This window comes from Lotus japonicus, chromosome 3 (genome assembly GCF_012489685.1).
Source record: "Lotus japonicus ecotype B-129 chromosome 3, LjGifu_v1.2".
Lineage (NCBI taxonomy): Eukaryota > Viridiplantae > Streptophyta > Magnoliopsida > Fabales > Fabaceae > Lotus > Lotus japonicus.
This window is the reverse complement of record NC_080043.1, coordinates 21,805,867-21,828,255: the sequence shown is the minus strand read 5'-3', so window position 1 is coordinate 21,828,255 and position 22,389 is coordinate 21,805,867. Positions and strand designations below refer to the sequence as shown.

The following is a 22,389-nucleotide window of genomic DNA, read 5'->3' as shown; positions in this document are numbered from 1 at the left end:
CGACATGTGGCAGAGGTAGAAATAGCAGCTATCAAATCTCTGCGTGTCCATGGTAGCTTTGTGGACCCTCAGCACCAAATCAACTCCCTTTTCTTAGAATTAGCATTAAATAAATAATAAGATAAATTAAGATAAAATCAAGAAATAAACAACCTAAATCCTAATCAAATCTAAACTTTAAAAAGGTACTAAATAAAGATAGATAAAAACTACCAAAATCTAGCAAATCACAATAAAAAACTCATAAATAAAAATATGAAAATTCAATAAAAATACCATAAAAATTCATTTATACTCTAAAAGTAAATCAAAAATAAAATAAAATATTTCATGAAATTAAAATTAAATAAATAATAAATAAGGATAGATAAAAACTATCAAAATCTAGCAAATCACAATAAAAACTCATAAAATCCTGCATTAATTAAAAATCCGAAAATTCAATAAAAATTAATTATTATACTCTATAAATAAATGTAAAATAAAATAAAATATTTCCTGGAAGTAAAATTAAATAAATAATAAGATAAAATTAAGAAATAAACTATCTAAATCCTAATAAAATCTAAAATTTAAAAAGGTACTAAATAAAGATGGATAAAAACTACCAAGTCTAGCAAATCACAATAAAAACTCATAAAATCCTGAATTAATTAAAAATCCGAAAATTTAAGAAAAATTAATTAATATACTCTAAAAGTAAATCTAAAATAAAATAAAGTATTTCCCTGATTTAAAATAAAATAAATAATAAGATAAATTAAAATAAAATTAAGAAATAAACAACCTAAATCCCAATCAAATCTAATATTAATTAAAAAAAGTATTAAATAAAGATAGATAAAAACTAACAAAATCTAGCAAATCACAATAAAAACTCATAAAATCCCGAATTAATAAAAAATTCGAAAATTCAATAAAAATTAATCAATATATTCTAAAAATAAATTTAAAATAAATTAAAAGACCAAATCTTATCTTTTAAAATAATATCAATCAATTATTTTAGAATATATAAAATTAAAACATATATCAATTGAAAATTATATCTTCTAAAATAATATCAATTAATTAGGTTAGAATATATAAAATTAAAACATATATCAATTGAAAATTATATCCTCTAACAAATTGACACGTGGAATAATTTTTATGAGAATTAATCTGGTGCTGACACGTCACTAAGAATTAATCTGGTGCTGACACGTCACTATGGAAGTTCTTCTTTTCTAATATATATTGATATTGATATTGATGAGTTGAGTTATGTTGCTAGTTATTTACCATGCCAGGTAATTATATTTGAACAGCATGATTTCTTCTTTTATACATGGTAATTGCATGGAGTTAACCCTTTCTGTTTGCTATTTGTTGTTTGGGCGCTTAACGCTATTAGGCGATGGAGATCCTTCCGCCGAGGCTTAGCTGCTCGAGTTGGAGATCGAGTTGTAAGCGGTGGAGTAGAGGTGTGAGAAGCAGCTTTGCTTCTCTTCTTGTGGATTATGGTTGAGTCTCCTTTTCTATATGAGAACTCTTTATTAAAGCCTTGCTTCCGCCACTGTTAAAGTGCGCATGTTTATATTGAACCTTACTTACGGTGTTGTAAACTATTATTACTATATATCGGGAAACAGGTTATTTAAATAAAGTTATCATGTGTTTCCAACCCTATGGTATTCATTCTCATTTTCAAAAAAAAATACCCTTGGATTTTAGGGATTGCAGAATAGTCCTTAGACTTTGTTAGGTTACTAATGTGACTCCTCAGTTGAGAAACCGGGGTGTTACATCTTGACCTCCCATCTCTTTATTCTTTGGAATGGGGAGAGGCTTCGGTCCTTTGAGGCTCGACGTGGTCTTCAATAAGGTGACCCTTTCTCTCCTATCTCCTGTTTTGTATTTTGAGAGGTTTAGCTCCACTATTTCTTTGGAGGTGTGCTTTACGGGAGATGGAAGCCTATCAATGTTGTTTGTAACGGGCAAAGAATTTCTCATCTATTTTTTGCCGACAGTGTCCTTCTTTTTGTGAAAGCGGAGAATAGTTAGGTCAGGTTGTTGAAGGAGGTTCTAGAAAAAAAATTGCATGGGCTCTAGGTTAATAGCGTTAAGTCTAAAATCTTGGGTTATCCTAGCTTGTCTTCGGCCAAGAAGGCCAACATTAATAATGTTGTGGGCCATGTTGCATTTCGTGAACCTGATGTTCGTTTGAGGTTGAAGCATCTTCACCAGAATTCCTCCCATGTTGCTTGTGCCACGCTTTGGTGGGTGTGGCATACTAGAAATCCTTCTATATGGAGAATCAGAGATTGAGTGATCAAGTCCTTTTTGTCAACATCACAACTATGATTTCTGATATTGAGTGTGGTTTTCCTCTTGGTGGTGGTGGGATCCCGAGGCAACCACGGTGCAGCGGTCCCCCTCTCTGTCTGAAGGTGCTATTTTGAATGTTGATGGTAGTGTTTTAGGTAATCCGCAGAGAGGTAGATTCAGGGGTTGTTTGCGTGATGCGACTGGTGCTTGGTTGGGGGAGGGGTTTTTTTGGCTTTCGTGATGACCAAGACATTCTTCACCTTGAGCTTCTTGCTATTTTTCATGGTTTGTGAAGGGCCTGGGAGATGGGTTTGCGCATTGTGGAGTGTCAGACAAACTCGAAGGAATCTTTCTCTTTAGTGAAGTGTGTGCCTTCTCATCGCAATTGTTATGCTTAACTCGTCTGGAATATCTTTGATCTTCTGAAGAGGACTTGGAGAGTGGTGGTGAATCACACCTTGAGAGAAGACAATGCATGTGTCGATTTTCTTGCCAAGTTTGGTGCTTGCCAAGGTGACCCCTCTTGTTATTATTTTGAACTCACCTAAGGGATTGAGCCTCTTGCTACTTGCAGATGCAGTTGAAACCTCGTTTGTGAGGCGTTAGCTCAAGTTTCTTTTTACGTTTTAATTTTGGTCTTTTGTTCCTTTCCTGCTTGTACCAAAAAAAACTAAATATATTAACAGAGTTGGATTAGATAAAGTGTAATAAGATGAAATGTTGAATTGTATATTTGAGAGTATGTCAGATGTGTTTATTTTGCTTGTGTAGTATAGTATGTGCTTTATTTTATCCCAAATAGCTAATGCATCGAGAAAATATAGTTTACATTTTCCGATGTATCAAAAAAAAGAAAATATAGTTTACCTTTTTTTTTATATCGGAAAGATAAATTAGACTAATTAGGAATCGATCCTTGGACCTTTCCCTACCCAACCTATATGTTCCTCAGCTTCTACTACTTGAGTTATGCTAGAGGACAATATAGTTTACCTTTAAAACTAAAGTTCTTTTTTATTCTCTTGAAGATTTAAGAAATTTCACTATATTTTTTTTTACATGGAAAAAATAAATTGCACCCTTCATGAATCGAATTCAATATTGACAAAATTACTAAATTTGCTTTATTTTAATATTGAGGAAACTTATTTTCAACAAAAAAAAAATATTGAGGAAACTTGAATAGAGCTGAAAAGAACTAAATGATCAAGTCCAATTGTGATTTCGATGAGAGGACACTAGTCTATTGAAAAGTCCAAGTATTTGTCCTTCCTTGTTCGACTTTTCAAACTGATGTCATAATGGGAATATTTTAGCTCAATAAGTCATTATCAACTTCATGTAACTGATCCATAGTTATTGGATTGAAGATGCAGTATGGACAATGGAGTGGTTTTCTGCAATTTATCTGCGAAATTCCTTTTCAATTTTTTGTATCTATGGTGAATTTCCAAGATCTTGAGGGTAAATAAAAATACTTTTAGATAAACGTAATAGACATTCAAACATACAGGTGACTCATCATCTTTTCTATTGTCAACTTTGTCTTTGTTTTTCACTCTTGTGCAACTCTGAAATATGGTCCCTGTTTCCAGTTGGAGCTTGTGTTCGTTAGGGGGATTGTGGATGCAAACTTTGACTTGTGAGCTAGAGAACTTAAGTGTTATCAAATAGCCCATATAGAGGTGCTCTAGCGCTGTAGCATAGCATTCTGAGGGCTCACCGCTATTTTCCGTTTATAGGACTTATAACTTTTGGCAATTTTTCGAGATCCACAATTAAGAACACTGATCTTAACAGTGGCGCCACAGATGACATCATGACCCTGAAGAACTAACCCCACCGAAACAAACTGAAGCAATCTGTTAGCCTGATCAAAACAATTTCAAACTGAATGAAAATAGATGCATTCTAGTCTTCAAGAGCTTTTCAGAATAGCAGATAAGACAGCATAACCATGTGATTAAAAAAGTGGAAACCATGAGTTAAAAAGGGGGGAATTTCAATCAAGTGAGGTACTTTCTATTAAGAACCATGGAGGGTTGAGTACACATTTGGAAGCACATATTAGATAATACTGTTTTCTGCAACAATATATGATGCCTGCAGAAGAAAGTAGAATAAGATCACTTACCTTAGCTAATTAGCTTCCATGTTTCTTCACATTTGATCATTTTGCATATGCAAGATTTGCTATACAGGAGATATGATGCAATAGCACCCTTCTCCTACCTAGCCAAGGATGTTAGCTAGAATGGATGCAAGTAAGCTATGGCGCCATATCTCCTGCGTAGCAAACCTTACAATGCCATAACTTCCTTCTTCTATGTTCATCATAATTCACACTAATACTTGTATTGTTATTATATTTTAGGCATCAAGGCCAACCAATAATATATAGACCAGAATTTGCACAACTTTTCATTGGCTTGTCCACATTTGCAGCCCCACAAGGACTATCTCACTAATGTTGCTAAATTCTGACCACAGAAAGGTTACTTGTTTCTGCATAATTATTATTGTCTGCAAGTTCTTTTCTTTATTATATGGTCAGGATTCATTGAATTGATAATGAACAGAAGGTCCTATTTGTTGTTGTTGTTGTTGTTATTGCAAGTGGTCTGGATTCCAGTAATTTAAAGGAAATCCAATTATGATGAGGTCATACTTCTTACGTCAATAATGCGGATGTCATATATGCGGCCACATCGGTGTATATTTGAATACACCGTGAAAAATCAATGTGAGATCAAAATCATGGTGGACAGTCATTAAAGTTAAGAGGAGTTGCTTCCATCCATCGAGTGGCAGAGCTAACACCTTTAGCTGGTATCTTCTGGTCTGTTTTTACTATTTTTAATTGCAGGTTATATATACTGGTTTAGAGGAATGCAAGGGCGGGTAATTTTCGATCTGTCTATGTACTGTGTATTCCATGGGAACAGCTAGTTTTGCGCGCATCTATTTCTCTTTGGCATGAGAGTCGTAATGTTTTGTGGAGCTGATTGTTCTGTTCTACCAGTTGGGAGGAATTTTGTCTTGTGATTTTGCGTTCTCGTTCTCAACAGATGCTGCGGATATGCTTTGGTGGGTCTAAGGCTATTGTATTATTATGGGACTTGTTATCTCACTTGTGGATGGATATCAAGCTGATCATTTCTAGGAGCATTATAGCTACATTCTGGCACTTTTTGGAGCATATCTTGAAGGCTTTAGTGGGTGGTATACTCTTTCAAACAGAATTGTATTGGTTTTGGGGTGTTGGTTTGGGGTGTTACTTTACCTTGTTCTGTCTTTATAGACCTCCTTGGAAGTTTCATTTTAATTTTAGCTAGCGGTACTCTTTTCCCTTAACTAAATTTTCCCAATGGGGTTTTTCCTAGTAAGGTTGTAATGATGTACTTTTCTTTAATCTTTTTTTTTCCCATGCGGGGGTGGGGTGGGTTACCATTTTTAACTTTTATATATATATATATATATAAGGAATTCTCTTAGTGTTTCTCTCTCTAAACTCTCTATCTAAGCTCTACCAAACTCTGCTTAACAAGGTTCAGAATGAGCTTATTTAAAGAAAAAATTGGACACTGTTTGAATAGTTCCGGTTGAATAGTTCCGGTAGACGGTACTATTTGACTGGCACTATTTGCTACAGTAAAAAGTCAATTTTACTATTTGCTATAGTACAAAAATTGAATTATTACAGAATAAAATGATTACAAGACGACAAACTTAGAACCAAGGTGGAGGATCCTTCTTGAGTCTATCATGAAGGGGTTTGATTATGGTACTGAGTTGAGGACAGAAGTCCGCAACATAATTGAGACAACCCAGGAATCTTTGTAGTTGGGTTTTGTCAATGATTTGCTCAGGGAATTTATCCGTGAACTCGATGGCTCTATTGATAGGAATGATGGTTCCTTGGTGGATGTTGTGACCAAGGAATCTGATTTTGGTTTGGAATAAACTGACCTTTGTCTTGGATACAGCCAAGCCATTCCTTTTGATAACAGAGATGAACGTATTGAGATGTTTGAAATGTTGATCTAAAGTTTGGGAAAAGATTAGAACATCGTCAATGTAGACAATAGTGAATTTGGAATAAGGATTGAAGATTTCGTTCTATATATATATATATATCATTGCCTATAAAAAAAAATGGAGGACCATGATTAAAGAGAAAACTGTTAAGAAATATGTCATATTCAGGCTATTTTATATTATTTTTTTTATAGGTAAATGTTAGTTGTTAGAAATGTTAGTGAATTAATCTCTCCTATGAATTCGAATCTGGGACCCTTCACCTTTCACCCCCCAACCCTTATGTCCTTAGCTCTTACCACTTGAGCTATCGTTCGGAGAAACTATTTTATATATATACAAGGAATGTATAATCTTCTAACTTAAGTTTCAAGGTTTTTTTACTGTTCACCCGTGCCATTTTTTTTTTGTTACCACTGCGTTTGCTGTTGGGCCTGTTGGTTTCGTGGGCTGCGTATGGCTAGAAGTAGTAGCCACTTGAAACCTCCTTCCCTCCACAACCCTCTGTCACCGAGGTAGCAGCTCAGACGTCCCACCGGCCAGCTGTTGCGAGGCTGGTGCATCGAAGGCCGATCCCTAAGGAGTTGATCTACTACCTCCTTGGCTACATGATTTCCGTCTATCTCTTCACGTGATTTCCAGCAATTTCTTAGTCATTGACAGCTGCATACTCCAGTTGTTTCATGGTTGTTCTTGATGCTTGAACCCTAAAAGAGAATCTATGATCTATGCCCATGAGCATCAAGTTACATGTTTGTTACTTTCCATATCTTCTTTACCTGAATTCTCGCATAAAGTTGGATCTATACCCCTAGAATGTTATCTAGCACCTGTTCTCCTCTATCTTCCAAAGGTACGTTCAAGCTCTCAAAGCCAACTGTCCATTTTGCTTTACAGCTTCACTGATTTGATGCAGGGAGAAATTTGTGCCTATAAATTTAACCATTGTCTGTGAGGAAGGGAAAGATCGTTGTCATAATCAGAACAAGGTGAGTGAATTTTCTTCTCTTCCCTTCTTGCAATTCTCATCTCCGATGTCATGAACCTTCCTCCTTCACTTTCTCCTCTTTTAGTCATGTTTCTGAGTTCTTAGGTTTTTACTGGGTTGGTTTCCTGCAGTCTGAATTCTGAGTAGTTCTTATAATTGGGGGTGGTTTTTTAGTTATGAATTTGTAGATTTGAGTTATAGAAATATGGCTGAGATGTCTGGACTTCTTAATCTATTATAGCTGTAATAACCAAAAGTTATTTGTGTATGAAAGATTGTCTTATTCTTCTCAGGTCCAAGCATATTGTATTTCACCAGAAGAAGAGCTAAGGTTTTGGAGGGTGAGTCAAAAGCTACTAAGAGGAATTGGAAGAAAATGGAAGAAGAAGAAGAAGAATGAATTGCAAACTATATGGAAAATCAGAGCATTTCACTGAGCCAATACAGGTTTCTCATTATCACTTGTACCTTTGTGAAAGAGTTTTTTCAAGGGCTGTGTGAATGCTTTTACATAATCAGGATATTGAGTGTTCTGTATCAACTATTAAAGCAGAGGCATCCTTAAGAGTTTTATTCTAGCATCCTTATTTTTTTTGCCAGTTTCACTAAGTTTTTTTAATTTTCTCTTTCTTTAACCATTTATTGCATCCATAAAGTAACACAGAGATCATCAAATAGTTAATATTTTTATCACTTGGTCTGAGTCTCTCCTTGACAGGTTCAATTCATTATGCAGTTCTATTAATATGTGGTTGTGCTCATGAATAGATATGATGATGTATATAAACATTTATTTGAACATGCATGCACAAGTGATCCTGGCTTTTTTTTATTATTCTCTTAAATTCACTCTCTTTTATTTTCTCATAAGTTTGCCTTTTGTATGAAATGCAAGTCTAAAAGAATAAGATTTGCAAGAATAAGCAATTTGCGGTGGTTGAGAATCCTGGCTTATGGAATTGGACATTCACCTTGAAAGATATTAATGGTGAGGTGCTTGCTCAAATAGATAGTGATTGGTGGGGTTTTGGCTTTGAGGTTGGTTTTTGACATTTATCTTTTGTGTTTTTAGTAAAAAAAGTTGTTGTTATCTTAGTTTAAAGTGCTTGCTTACCGTCCATTACTGTTATTCTCTTTGGTCATGGTCAGTCATTTTTAAACATTCTTTGTACAGGTTTCACTGAGCCAATACAGGTTTCTCATTACCACAAGCACCTGTGGATTTCAAACAAGTAGATGTTCATGAGCATCAGTACAAAGGAAGCAGTGCTAGGTATAATAATATTAATACTTTATTTGATTGATTGTCTTTGTGTATTGATTGTTGCTGTGACCTGCAAATATATGTTCCTAGAAGAAGTTCTGATTATTTGAGAAATTATTTTGATTAACAGTGTGGGCGCTGCCAGAGTTAAAAATCTCTGCATTCCTTTCAGAAATTTTTGTGAGACTCAGAACTTGGAAGGGAGAGTGCTCTATCATATTCTCCACTTTATGCTATTGCTCAACATTCGTATCTCATATCATGTGAATGAATTATTTTTGTTCTACATTGTTTAGCATTAATGCATTCATTGATTCTTAGTCTTAAGTTTGTTGGGTGGTATGGTTAATAGAGCCTTTACATGTAATTTATGAAGCTTTAACAACATTTGAGGGTTCTAATTCAGGGAAAACATTTAAATACTCTAAGAACAAATTAAATACATCATAAATTAGTATGATTGTGTCATTTTCAAGTTCCTCTAGATTTTAAACTACAGAAATGTTTGGTATGTGCTGCAATTGGGGGTACCTATTTATCCCTTATCTAAAAATCACTTCTTCTACACATTTTGGCTTGGGAGACCTTCACTCTTCACTCTATTTCTAGCAGGACCATGTAGTAAAGTGTTATTTCAGTGACTTTAGATTTCATTGTCTCCAAGATAAGGCTGGGATTATCACTCCTATTTTTGGTAGTTATTATTATTCGTAGTTGCTTTTGGCTGAAAATTTATTGGCTCTTTGGTCTCAATTTTGCTAAGGGTAATCCTTCGCGTATAACACCAACCTTGATCATGAGAAAAGAGGTGGTGGAACCAGAAAAAAAAATCATATTATTTAATGACATGATTCTAAATGCAGTTCAAACTTTATAGACGGTAGACTAAATCCAGTAAGAAACCTTTGTATGATGATTTGGATGCAGCTACTGATGTGAAAATAGTTTTTGATAGCTCACTATTTTTTAAATCATTTCCTTATTTTTCTTCACATTATTATTTCTATTACTCTGATTTGAGTTTTATTCCCTGTTGCTGTCCAGTCTTTGATGATTTGAACTTTGAAGTCTGGACCTGATTTTGAAATTCCAATTTCAAAGGAGAGAGGCTTGGCTGAAGGTACGACCATCAATGTTTCGCTTTATTTTGAGTTTTCTTTAAGAGTACTGGCTAAATGGCTCCTATTATCCTCATTCTCCTTATGCTTGGTCTTGAGAAAGAGGGAGCAGAAGGTAGAGGAGCAGAAGGTAGAGAATATGTGCTATTTGCTTCGTTGATTTGCATTTTGTTACTGTTCCTACTCATTATTTCTTGTGTTTTTCCTTGTATCTTCCATTTTCTCCATTCACTTTTTTTTTTGCAGTTTAGTTTCCTTTATTCATTCTTTTCCTTCATAATCGTAGGTTTGCTTCTCAACTAATGTGGTGACAATTCCATCAAGCATTCAATGGAAGGACATAGCCTCATTATTATCTTTATCACTCAAGGGCTGGCATTTTAATGTTTACTTTAACTATGTGGAGTTATCAACTAGAAGATACGAATCAAAGAGGGTTGGATGAGACTGTTTTGAAATTTTCTTTTCATTAATAAGAGTAAGGTATAAAATGTTATATTTTGGTTTTTTATTATTATCACTTCATTAAAAGACTATGATTTAACTATTTAAATTTAAAATGTGAAACTTTCTTAGTAATGTGTGTAAACAAAGATGGAAGTGCACAATTTTTTTTGTGGAATATTAAACTCGTGATAACACTGATCTTCCCGAACATCAACACACCTGGGAGTTTCAATTTAATTTAGATGTGGTATAGACTAAATATAATTGGAATCCTTCACTTTGGTCATCAACACCTGCTATTGCAATCTGTTCCTATCCTACGATGAGTCTCAAATGATATCTTATGTACAACCTATGTCCCAACTACAACTGAAATTTCTATCTTTGGCATTCCTGCTCCATCTGCTTGGAAACCTCACCCTTTCTCCATCTTATTCTCTTCAGTGGAGGGGTTGTGTCTTTGAAATAATGCAGGTAAGAAGCTTTCGAAATTTGGATCTTATTTGTTGCTTGGGTTGTGTGATTGGATCATGGGCTTATTGGATTAGATCCCAACTGAAAAAAAAAAGCAAGTGCAATGGGATGAATGACAAATTGGTTGTGGATGGCGCTAATGGTTTTGGTGGAGATTGCTCACGAACAGGATCCAGAGAAACCATTTGAGATTTCTTGCAATTAGCATTCTTTTTACTTAGTATTGACTATGCCGTTTTCTTTTCCCATCAATTTGCAATTATTTTCACGTAATATTTGTTCTGTGGAAAAATTTCAGAGATTGAGAAATGAAAAGTTTACCAATAAATGTAGAGAATGAAAATGTTATGTGGTCTGAGAGGAAGAACGGTAAAACTTAAATTGGTTGATTTTGGTTGGAAAAAATTATGGAGCATCGAATGCCTATACTTTGAATATATAAAGAGGGTGGTGAAACTATTCATCTTCCTATTAATATCCATGAGTAATTTAGCACAGGCACGTGAGAGGACACTTGAGTATACATGAAACTTTTTAATATAATATAGCTTCTAATTTCAATTGAATGTCATATAAAATCTTATCATATTATAAAAATTATTTTATTTTGATAATTTTTGTGTGTTACGAACCATGTGTTTTAAAATTCTTGACCAAAAAAAAAACCATTTTTTTAAAATTGATCAAATCAATTGCTGATTAAAATATAGATTAGAGATACTTAAATTTGGAAGGCTTAAATATGTTTTTGTTCCCTCTAGGTTTTGGCCCATCAAATTATTTTTCTTTAGAATACACCCTTATTTTGAAAATAATATAGAGGGATAAGCCTCTGCCGTTAACGGACGCTGACGTGACATATTTTAGAGGCATCTAAACCGAAGAATCATGATTTTAGAGAGACCTAAACCAAAGAATCGTGATTTTGGAGGGACCTAAAACTCAATTGTTATCGTGTCTTAGGTCCCTTTAAAATTATTGTTCTTTGGTTTGGGCCCCTCTAAATGACGTAAGGTGACGGGTGGGGCTCAATATTATTTTGCATTTAGGGGTGTATACCAAAGAAAAATATTTAGAGGGGCCTAAACCAAAAGACCCTAATTTTAGAGGAACCAAAAACATAATTAAGCCAATTTGGAATAAATATCTTATGCGGATAAATTAGGAAAGAATTTTAGAATTTTGATCCATTTAACAATCTTGTACTACTAATCCATTTCAACTTAATTTTCACTCATCGTAACATTATTTTTTTTTTCCAATAAATGAACTATTAAGTCGTGTGTATCAAAATAATCATGTTCAAAATGAAATCCCGGTATCCTTCGTGCAACGCACGGGTATAATCCTAGTATAAGAAAGCTTAATGTATCAGAGGTAAAAAAATTAAACCCTTCTTCCTATATATTGCTCACTTAGTGTGAATGAAAATATTTATTCTCTCTTAAATGTTGGTTCAAATAAAGTTCTTAAAATGAGTGTATCAATTTGGGCTACTTCTAACGTGTCATGGGCTTATAACTCGCTGAGAACAATAATTAACTGGACTGATATGTTATATATGCATGGTATATTGGTATGTATAGATGTAATACTATGGTGTACCAACATAACCAAAAAAAAAAAAACTCTAACAGATATAAAAGTTGCAAAATTTTGGGGTTACCACAAGTACCCTGCTAGTCACCCCTAGTCTCACAATCATATTTTTCATTATGTATCCAAACATGAGGGCAATATCACAAGGAATGAATGACTGCAATTTTGGGAAGGATCCTTAAGAACATATCTTGCCCATAAGGCCATAAACATTGCATGTTTGAGCTTTACTCTTCTTTTAATGTAGGACTTCTGTACCTCACCCCCTCAAATAAGGTCTATATGTTTATATTAGGACACTCAAAATCTTGTTCCAATTTAACCCCTTCTAAACTGAGAACAAAAATCGGAAACAAGATGCTCTGTACCAAAGTTATTTGAAAAGATTAGCAACATCACACACGAAAGTCTTATAAAGCACCTTTGGGAAAATGATCATTTTAAATAGCTTTCTACTGCTTTATAATCCAACAAGACCACCAAAAGGTGGTTGACTGAAGTGGTACCTACTTGATTTTCTCCTTTAACTAATGTCTCGGGCTCAAGTCATTAGTTATCATGTATAGACAAAACTTTCACTAGTTAGCTCAATGAGAATGTGAACTTTTGCAGCTTGAACAAGATTATCTTCTGTGAATGATACTCCACTACAAAAACAAAATTGTTTCTAGTGACGAGTAGTGATGGTTAGGAAAAATGGTTAGGAAAAACCGCTAATATTTAGTCTGTTTTATGGCATTCGTTAATGTTATTTTTTGATTGTTTGCTACTTCATCTAGGAAACCCTTTTTTTTCGTTCAATTGTTAGATGAAGTCACATGGAATCTGAAATCTGAAACTATCGTCGCCATGGATGCATGGTCCATAGCTTCAATTTTGTTTAGTTCACATCTCTTTTAGCAGTTTTTCATCTCAAAGCTCTTTTTGACTGTTGCATTAAGGTTTGTTCTTGTAGGGCTGTCACATCTTTCACCAAAAACCTTTAAGACAATGCATGTAGGGGTCCTTTGACTTATAAAGTGTTCATCACCCTCTAATCATCCAATGTGAGACTTCTTACTCACACTTGAATTCTCAACAATCTTCCCCTCAAGTGTGAGTTCATCTCAAGCGGAAACCTCCAAATACTTGCACCGTTGTTAGCTCTACATCAACGAGACATGCTGCCTAGCTACCATTGCCAAGAAGACTTTCGACCCAATGAGTTGTCACCATGGTCACACTAACCATTAGCTCTGATACCAGTGTTGGGTCGCTAGAGGATAAAACTCTGAGGATCATTACATCGAGCTAACAAGAGCAAACCACAAGTGGATTGGACACCACATCATTCACATTTCAAAAATTTCACTTTATTTTCACTTAAGTACTTTTTTTTCTTTCTTTCTCTCTTTTCCTTTCTTATCATATCACACCCCTCCACCTCTAGAGAGATATAGAAATAAAGGTGAGAGAAATGAGTGATATGATAAGTGATGTGATAAAATAAATGTAAAAAATAGGAGAAAAATATGTGAAAATAATATGTAAGAGAAAAAGGAGTGTGAAAATATCAAAGTTCCCCTTTTCGACTCAAACTAAAGTATGGATAAAACATTATCCATTTTTTCCCTTCCTTCTTCCTTGCATAGGACGTGAACTCAAACTAAAATATAATATATGGGGAAGGGAGCTAAGAGAAATGAAATGATTTGCAGGGTAAAGGGTCAAAATTTAAATTCTGGTGAAAGAATTAATTTACTAATAATAAATTACCTGTAAAAAAATTTAAATATATATATTAAAATAGGAAAACCTCTGCCCGTCTGCCGCATAACATAATACGTTTACTTCAAAATTAATTTATTATTACTACAAATCATTTCAAAAAAATTTACTACAAATAATTAATATATCATTTCCATTTTTTTATAGTAAAGTAAAGAAAAACTTACACGATCAAATTTTAATTCTAAAGATAATATGACAATGCATTCTGCTAGGACACATCAAACTTACATCTTATTTAAGGCACCCTTATTTAATGGTGATGGGGTTAGATGAAGAGATAAGTTCAATGAAAATGATATTGACAACCCTTGAAGAAAAAGACAAATAAGTAGTAACAAAAAATTGGAATGCAAAATAAAAAACAGAAGCAAAATTTTACAGCTTTACAGTGTGTTTGTCGTGGGTGTGTCATAACATAAATGGCTCAGGTCCTGGACACGACAGAGGAAAAGTCACACAAATCAATTCTCATAAAACAAGACCTGTTTGTTCCAAGCAAAGCAACAAAGAAAGGAAGAAAGAAAGAAGCCAAATAATAATGCAGTCCATGTTAAACATCCGTGCCACCCATGGTGTTCCTCTCTGTCTTTCAGGGACAATCCACCCTCTTCCTCTTTCTCACGAGTAACACCTTGATCTCTAGTCTCACTTTTCTAGCTAGCACGTTTGGATCACCTTCTCTTTCATTATAATCAATTCTGAAACTCAGAAGCTGCTCATATAATATCTATCCCTTTTAGAATCAATATTTGCAGAAATATTTCGAAACATTCTGATGTTGACTTGATTTGTTTTGATGTTGGATGTTGTAGGATGGCAGATCATGATCGCAGGAGGAAGGCCATGAGGAGGAAGCAAAGATCACTCACCAGATCAGAGGGTACTATTCATGCAGTTCATCAAGAAATGGGTGGACAAATTATTAACTTTGGAAGAGGCTTTGTGGCGGTCAAAGGTACTGGAACTGATGGAGATCTGGAAGATGAGGATCATGTCCTGAATCATGATCTGTCACACACTTTAACAGCAAGAGCTGCTTAATTAGCTTGAATAATTGATCTTCTTCAAAATCTTATTGTGGACTTCTTGTCTGGCTTCTTAGTTCTTATGTATATTTTGCTACATATGCTCCTAGTTAGTTGCCTCCTCTTACTTTAATTATGTTTCCAATTTTATTTCCATGTGGATCCTCTTCTTGTATACCTACTCCAGTGATTACTATATATTAGCACAATTGCATCAACTTCCCTTTCTGAACAATAATGTTTGATTCACGCATGAAATCCACCTCCATCTTGTGGGTTAAAGAAGAAATGAGAGAGAAATAAGAGATGTGATAGGAATAGAAAATAGAAAGATGAATGTGTGGAAATGATATGGAAGAGAAATAGGAGGGTGAATGAATCAATACTCATTTCTGAATCAATTTTGATATCCAAAGCTGCTTACAAAAGTTTTTTCTTCTCAGAATGATTTTAATTTTAAAATTAATTGTAGAAGAATTTTTAATGTGTAATACAGCTGGTTGATGTAGTAGAGAGGCTCTTCAATTTAATCTGGAAGCTGCATTATCAAATTCTTCCAGATAGGTCCTGTCTGCCCCGAAATAGTTGTACTTGGATCACATTGATTAATTGCATGTTTGTGTGTTAGTTACACTCTATGGTGTTCTGTTTATGCAGATCCAAACTTATAATTCACATGTTGCAATCCTAATGTAATATATCTTCAACCTTAAAGTGTGGTTTGTGGCACTGTTGTGTGGTAAGTTTACTGAGTATTGGTTCCACGTTTTAAAATTAGTCAATCTCCCCCCCCCCAACCTACACTAGCCAACATATATATACTAGGTTAGAGCCCGTTTTCCCGTGCGATGCACGGGTAATTTTTTTCGAAATTTAATACTAAAGCGAATTATTGAGTCCCTCTTTTATTTTTTTTCTTCAGATGTTTGGATTTGTTATTTTCATTTAGACAACAATGGACTAATATATTTATTAAGACATACCATTTGAGTTACTATAACACTGATATTGGTTACAAAATTTTCTTTGTTTCAATGTATCTTTGCTTAATAAATATAAAGTATTACATGTTAAATTTAGGAAATCATACAAACTATGTGTTGTAAATCTTTTGGAAAACTTCCTGGAAGACAATGTTTTTTGTAACATCTTGTTGGCTTGTGTCTTCATTGCATATTAATATCTTCAAACCATCTCTGCTCTTAACTCTAGAAATAGCAACATAGAGCTGGCCATGGGAAAAAACAGGCTTTGGTAGATAAACACCGACTTGAGATAATGATTGCCCCTGACTTTTGTTGATTGTCATTGCAAAGGATGCAATCAAAGGAAATTGTCTTCTTTGAAACTTCACAGGCATGGTTTCATCAGATGGCATCAAATTCATCCTGGAAATATACACAACCTTTCCAATATGTGTGCCAGAAAGAACAATAGCACCAATTACATTTGGACCAAGGTAGTTAACAATAAGTCTTGTACCATTGCATAAACCAGTGGAAATGTCAAGATTTCGCATGAGCATGACGGGTGCACCTTCTTTTAAAACCAACTTGTGATCAGGCATACCAGAACATTTAAGACCATTCAAAAATTCAGTAGTTAACCAATCAGCTTCAATTCCAACATCTACATCAACTCTCCATACTGAATCCGAGCTAAGATATGTTTTCTCATTTCCAGGAAATAATGACAATGCATATTGATTAATTGAATCAACAGCATCTAAAGTGGGAGCAAGAATTGCTTTGTCTGAGTAGTATTTGACACAACCCACATTTTGGACAATGTCAGGGTACATAAAATGAACAATGTCTGCAATAGGATTGGAAGATTGATATATTAACAAATCTTTCGGAATTTGAACATTAGACTCGCCATCATTATAATCACCCAACTTACCATCCCCAATATCTAAAACCCATTTTGCAAAGCGTTTAACTTCCCCATTATCCCCATCACATGCTGTAGTTGTCAACCTCATGTTTTGGGTTAAATTAAGAACTTTGCAAAATCTCCATAGCCTTGAAGAGTTAATGGTTGACATAACAATTTCGGCTCTCCTACCTTTGGGAATGACTGGTAGAATTTGCCTAAAATCACCTCCCAAAACAACAACCTTTCCACCAAATGGTTTTTCAGAACTATTATGGATTTTAAACCTCATGATGTCCCGCAAAGTCCTATCTAACGCCTCAAAAGCATAGCGACTAACCATGGGGGCCTCATCCCAAATGATTAGGCTAGCAAGTTGTAACAGTTCAGCTTTTGGACTTCCTTGAGGTATCCCACAACATGAATCCTCGTTCAAACAAAGGGGAATTGAAAATAATGAATGTGCTGTTCGGCCACCTGGTAATAAAAGGGATGCTATTCCACTTGATGCAACATTTAGTATAATCTGTTTCTGAGATCTTAGTTTATAGGTCAAAGTTTTCCATAGAAAAGTTTTTCCCGTTCCTCCATATCCATATACAAAGAAAAAACCACCATTATTTGCATTGATAGCAGTTATAATTTCTTGATAACTCTTCAACTGGCCATCATTCAACTTGCTAAAACATTCATCGTGTAAGTTGCTCATCTCAACAACATCAAAATTCAGCTCATTGAGTAGCAATACATTGCCATACTCAGTTAATGTATTAGATTCAACATGAGGCATTCCAGAAAAATCCTTTAGAGATTTTCCATTAACCATCAAAATTTTCTCAATCTCCATTAAACATAGGTCCTTAAGACGATGTTCTTCAATAACCAAATCTAAAGATAATTTAAAAGTTTTAGCAACTAAACATGTTCAAAAGAAATCAAAATGATACCAAGGAAAACAAATATCAATAGTTCTATATTAAATTACATGAGATTATATAATATATTATATATAGGTTAAATTCAAAGAATGTGTACCTGGTTTGTTATGAGCTTTCCGTAGATTATAGAGAATTCCATCTGCAAGTTCATGCCATGTTTGATTCCAGACATTCAAAGGATTACTTAGTATGTTTCCCATCAAATATGTAACAAATAAGTTCTTGACATAGGGACCAGATGAACGGGTAGCTACGTCATGTATAGCATCAATGAATTCACGATCATCTTTCAACAAACCCATTGCATCACATGTATCTCTGAAAGTTTCATAGGTCTGGTTTTTATGTGTTTTCAAATCTGCAAAACTTGAACAGCCACGTTGATAACTCAATAGAAGTCGCAAGTAATATAACTCGCCACTTCCTGGAGCAACGAAGTTCATTCGACCAAGGCTAAATCCTTGTTTCCTTGGTCGCCATTCTTTTTTTTTTTCATCAAATACAAATGCTGCTGGAAATTCTGAATATGTTAGCCCCTTTCCCTAAGCATATTTCCCATTTGCTTCCATCCAAGCAGTAAACATGCTATTCTTCCGCTTGTTTCTCTGAAGCACATTCTTGACAGCTTGTTGCTCCTTAAATAGGATTACCTGTTTTTTGGGCAAGTGGTAGATGAGGTTTTTTACAGGTGGCCACTTGACATGGACTTCAAATGAAAATATTCTCCATAGAGCTTCACATGGAGAAAGGTATCTACAATCATAATATTGTTTAATCTCATCCACATCTTCATACTTATCCTTGTTTGGTTGTTGCACTGACATTGACATTGTGACCCTATCCACTCCCTTATTAATGTATTTAAATAAATATTTAATGGAGTTGGATTTGTTGCAATACTCAATGTTGATATGTGCACGATATCTCATCAACAATTTAGGATTATAAGGAACAACAAATCTATTATCAAGAGGAACTCCTTTCCTAAGAGTGGTCACCTTTGTATCCCTCCTTCGGTATATGGGATAACCATCACTATCAAATGTTGTTTTTGAAACAAAATTTTTGGGGAAGAATTTGGAGCACTGACCATTCTTCATGCAAGGAGAATCTCTATTACTCAATCCACATGGACCATGAACCATATAGTTTGATACACATTCAAACAATTCAGGGTACTGTGTAGGATCCGGCAACTCAGCACATATAACAGAATCAATCATAGCAGGAGAACGTAACTTATTTTCCATGCTAAGCCACAATAAGATGTGAGCATGAGGCAAACCCCTTTTTTGAAACTCAATAGTATACGTGCCTAAACAATAAAATAAGTAATTACAATAAATTATGTTTTGTTATAGAAGTGGATATCATATATAATTATATCAAATATTACATTATATAACATAAACATAAAACAAACCTGCCACAACTTTCCCAAAGAAAATGCCCTTCTTGCAATCAACCATGAATTGATTTAATTTCATATGGAAAACACGGCAAGCCAAATCTGGTCGATCTGAAGGATTTAAACCATATGCGAGAACATGGCGTTCAATTTCTGGCCATTTAGGATTACATGTCATTGTTAGAAACAAATCAGGGTACCCATATACTCTAGACAGAGCCATAGCATCCTGACAATTATTGAACATGTAACGCTTGCCGCCCTTAAAGGATGCAGGGAGATATACTCTTGAACCAACTTTGGATGAATCTGTGTCACCACGGGCCATGGCTTCCTCAATTCCTTCCAAAAAATGTCTTCTAATTGTCGATTGGTTGTTGCGGATGTAATACAATCTCTGAGACTCAACCATTGAATAACAATCAACAACAAATTGTTGAAACAATCGTCGAGAAAGAAATATTCTTTTGCACTCAAATTGTCTTTCAAAGAGTCTAAAAACTACCCATTCACGCAAAGAGATATGATCACGCCTAGGATCTGTATTAACATTGAATGAATTTGCAAAATCAATATCCTCTGAGAAACCTTTTTCACCATAAGGGAATAAAATAGGATACTGTAGTGGAAGGAATGAAGAATGGTTTTCATAAATCCTCTGCATTTGACCGTCTCTAGTGCGAAGAATAATATCACGCCCACAATCAGAGCTATCAAAATCACCCACTATTAAGGCGGCAACCTCATCAACACTTGGAAGATTGTAGGTTTTTGGATCAAGCGAGCAACTTCTAAATAACCTCAAAGCAACATTCTCAACATAACCTTGTTCAACATGATCACGTACTTTTCTAAATAATTGAGCTAAACGGTTGAAGTCATCAACCATTTTAATCAACTCGGAAATCAATTCAAGATCAATGGTACTATTTCCATTACCACTCCTATTGTAGGTAAGTAATAATTAATAATTAATAAGGTAAATGAACAACATATGTGAACAAATCTAAAACTAAGTTTAAAAAGATGTTATACCTGAAATGTTTCAATCTATTCTCAACTTCATTCTTTGTGTCATATATGTATAATTGAGCAAACTTGGGAGCATCTCCTTCTTTTGGAAGAAGACTTCCTATACGATGGTAATTTTGCCCACTAATAATGAATTGAGGAGGGCCATGACCATCATTAATGTTGCTAACAACTTTGCCTCCAATAGAGGTAAATGCAAACATACTATTGTACGCTCGAATGTTGTCAAGGAAATTTCGACTCCTCGGATCATTGTTTGTAAGCAAATTAAACAATAATTCCGGTGCATCTTTTAAATAAGGTATGGATATTTTGCCTCTCGCACAACAGATAGAGAAATAAGGATCAACTCGAGATTTGCTCTTTTCAGCTCGTTCTAGGAGCCATAGAGTTGCACCACAATGTTTACAAACCATATCCATGTTTCCAAGATCAACATATACTGCATTATATATGATTACATAAGAGAATTAAAATAACGGTGCTTTTTGAATTTCTATATTAAACCATTAAAACTTACATTGTTTTTCAATTTCAACAAAATCGAAACTGGTATCAAATTGGGTAGAAGCAACGGTCAAAGTAGATGGGCAAGTACTGGATCCTATCAAAAAAACAAAATTCAAGGTACAATTAATATATCATAGAAAATAGCAATTGTTTGCCATGGTTTATACTGAATATATAATAACAATGAATCAAATCAATTGATTGAGTAGAGTAAATTTAATTAAATGCTTATATGAGCCAATTAAATAAAAATAAATGCAAATGTTGTGTTTAGCATAAAAAAGTACTTGTATTTCCACTTGTATTGATTTGAGATGAGTTAGATGTGGAGCTTTCACCTGGTATAGACCAACTTGACACTGGAAAAAAAGGTTAGTGTAAAAATATTAGTAGTACTAAAGTATGTAATGGAATTATTCAAATTAATTAAGATAAAGAAAATGATGTACTAAAATTTATCACTCACTATTATGCGTCCTCCTTTTATGAGGACGTATATTACGATCTTTTGGAGTACATCCACGTTTGTACTTCTTTTTAGGATTTCCTAATACAATTAGATATTTAGAAAATTTAATATAAGAACATCATTATTACAGATTTTTTTTTAAGAATTTGCAACTATCATAAATATATGAGTTACTAAGTTATTAAAAATGAATTAAAAAAAATTAGAAACCTGTTGTCACTTGAGCATTATGACTTGATGATATCCGAATCTGGTTAGTGATATCTGAATTTGGGAAAAATAACAAAATATATTAGTTCTAAACAATATGTAATGATTTGAACCACACAGAAAGTTAAATAAAAATATACAAAATTGATTAATTAATCAAAGAATGTCAAAAACTAAATTACAAACTGTTCTAACAATGTAACAATAAGGGAACACAGCAATTATATAACTAATAGCTAACGCCATCTATTTACTTTTGCTTTTCATGTTAATACATATTTTAAACAACACTTAGAATCTTGTATTTGAATAAGTCTTAACATGAAAGTTAAAGAAATCTAAGGTTTGACACTCCCAGGATGGATAATAAATTGGAAAACAGAAAAATCATTTGGATTTTAAATTTCTATAATTAAATATTGTAGTCAATTAGATATGACTATTATATTATTTACTTTTTTAGATCATTAATATTCTACTATTTATTTATGTAACAAATAGAATGACATGAATAATAAGTTCATATCTAGCTTAAAAATAAAAGAGGAATTGATACCTTGAAGAGGAGTAGACATGTAGTTAATGCTGAAGGAATGAAGTTTGTGAGTAGAAGTATATGAGTGAGAAAGAACTTCATATTTGAAGACTTGGAGACCAACCAATATATAGAACATGATCTACCAACTCATAAAGACATTTCATGCGTTTGGAAAAAAAGAAAATGGTAAAAGAATTAGGTGCCGTAAAGCAGTACATGTATACAAATATATTATACAAAGGAAAAAGGACACAGAATGGGTTTAGTTTGAATAAATGGATATAGTACATTGCATTAAATGAAAAGGAATGATTAGCAAAGTAGTTGCTTCAAGGATGCACACCATATGCTGTCTTCATGAGTGTAGCGTGAAAGG

General features: G+C 34.0%; 3 protein-coding genes and 1 long non-coding RNA gene across 5 annotated transcripts; 1 reads left to right on the top strand and 3 right to left on the bottom strand.

Annotated features, from left to right (window-relative positions):
- Positions 1-3,646: 3,646 nt before the first annotated feature.
- Positions 3,647-4,686, bottom strand: LOC130748449 (uncharacterized). Its single transcript, XR_009022683.1, has 2 exons — positions 4,445-4,686; positions 3,647-4,180 (listed from the first exon to the last, which is right to left on the bottom strand). It is a non-coding gene; the product is annotated as an uncharacterized LOC130748449 (long non-coding RNA).
- Positions 4,687-14,440: 9,754 nt separating this feature from the next.
- On the top strand, positions 14,441-15,251 carry LOC130748208 (uncharacterized). Its single transcript, XM_057601373.1, has 2 exons — positions 14,441-14,632; positions 14,821-15,251. The coding sequence occupies exons 1-2, from the start codon at positions 14,547-14,549 to the stop codon at positions 15,047-15,049; spliced, it is 315 nt and encodes a 104-aa protein (XP_057457356.1). The 5' UTR covers positions 14,441-14,546; the 3' UTR covers positions 15,050-15,251.
- A 738-nt stretch (positions 15,252-15,989) lies between these two features.
- LOC130709531 (uncharacterized) lies at positions 15,990-18,438 on the bottom strand. 2 transcript variants are annotated; one of them, XM_057558916.1, is made up of 3 exons: positions 17,944-18,438; positions 16,936-17,796; positions 15,990-16,848 (listed from the first exon to the last, which is right to left on the bottom strand). In XM_057558916.1, exons 1-3 carry the CDS (start codon positions 18,287-18,289, stop codon positions 16,127-16,129), a joined length of 1,929 nt encoding a protein of 642 aa, XP_057414899.1. In that variant the 5' UTR covers positions 18,290-18,438; the 3' UTR covers positions 15,990-16,126. The 2 variants fall into 2 exon arrangements, with proteins under 2 accessions (XP_057414899.1, XP_057414897.1); XM_057558914.1 differs by having other exon boundaries at positions 15,990-17,796; positions 17,944-18,436.
- On the bottom strand, positions 18,389-21,721 carry LOC130743762 (uncharacterized). Its single transcript, XM_057595991.1, has 8 exons — positions 21,658-21,721; positions 21,476-21,529; positions 21,263-21,343; positions 21,084-21,155; positions 20,807-20,890; positions 20,290-20,728; positions 19,270-20,198; positions 18,389-19,161 (listed from the first exon to the last, which is right to left on the bottom strand). The coding sequence occupies exons 1-8, from the start codon at positions 21,719-21,721 to the stop codon at positions 18,389-18,391; spliced, it is 2,496 nt and encodes an 831-aa protein (XP_057451974.1).
- Between the last annotated feature and the right edge of the window lie 668 nt (positions 21,722-22,389).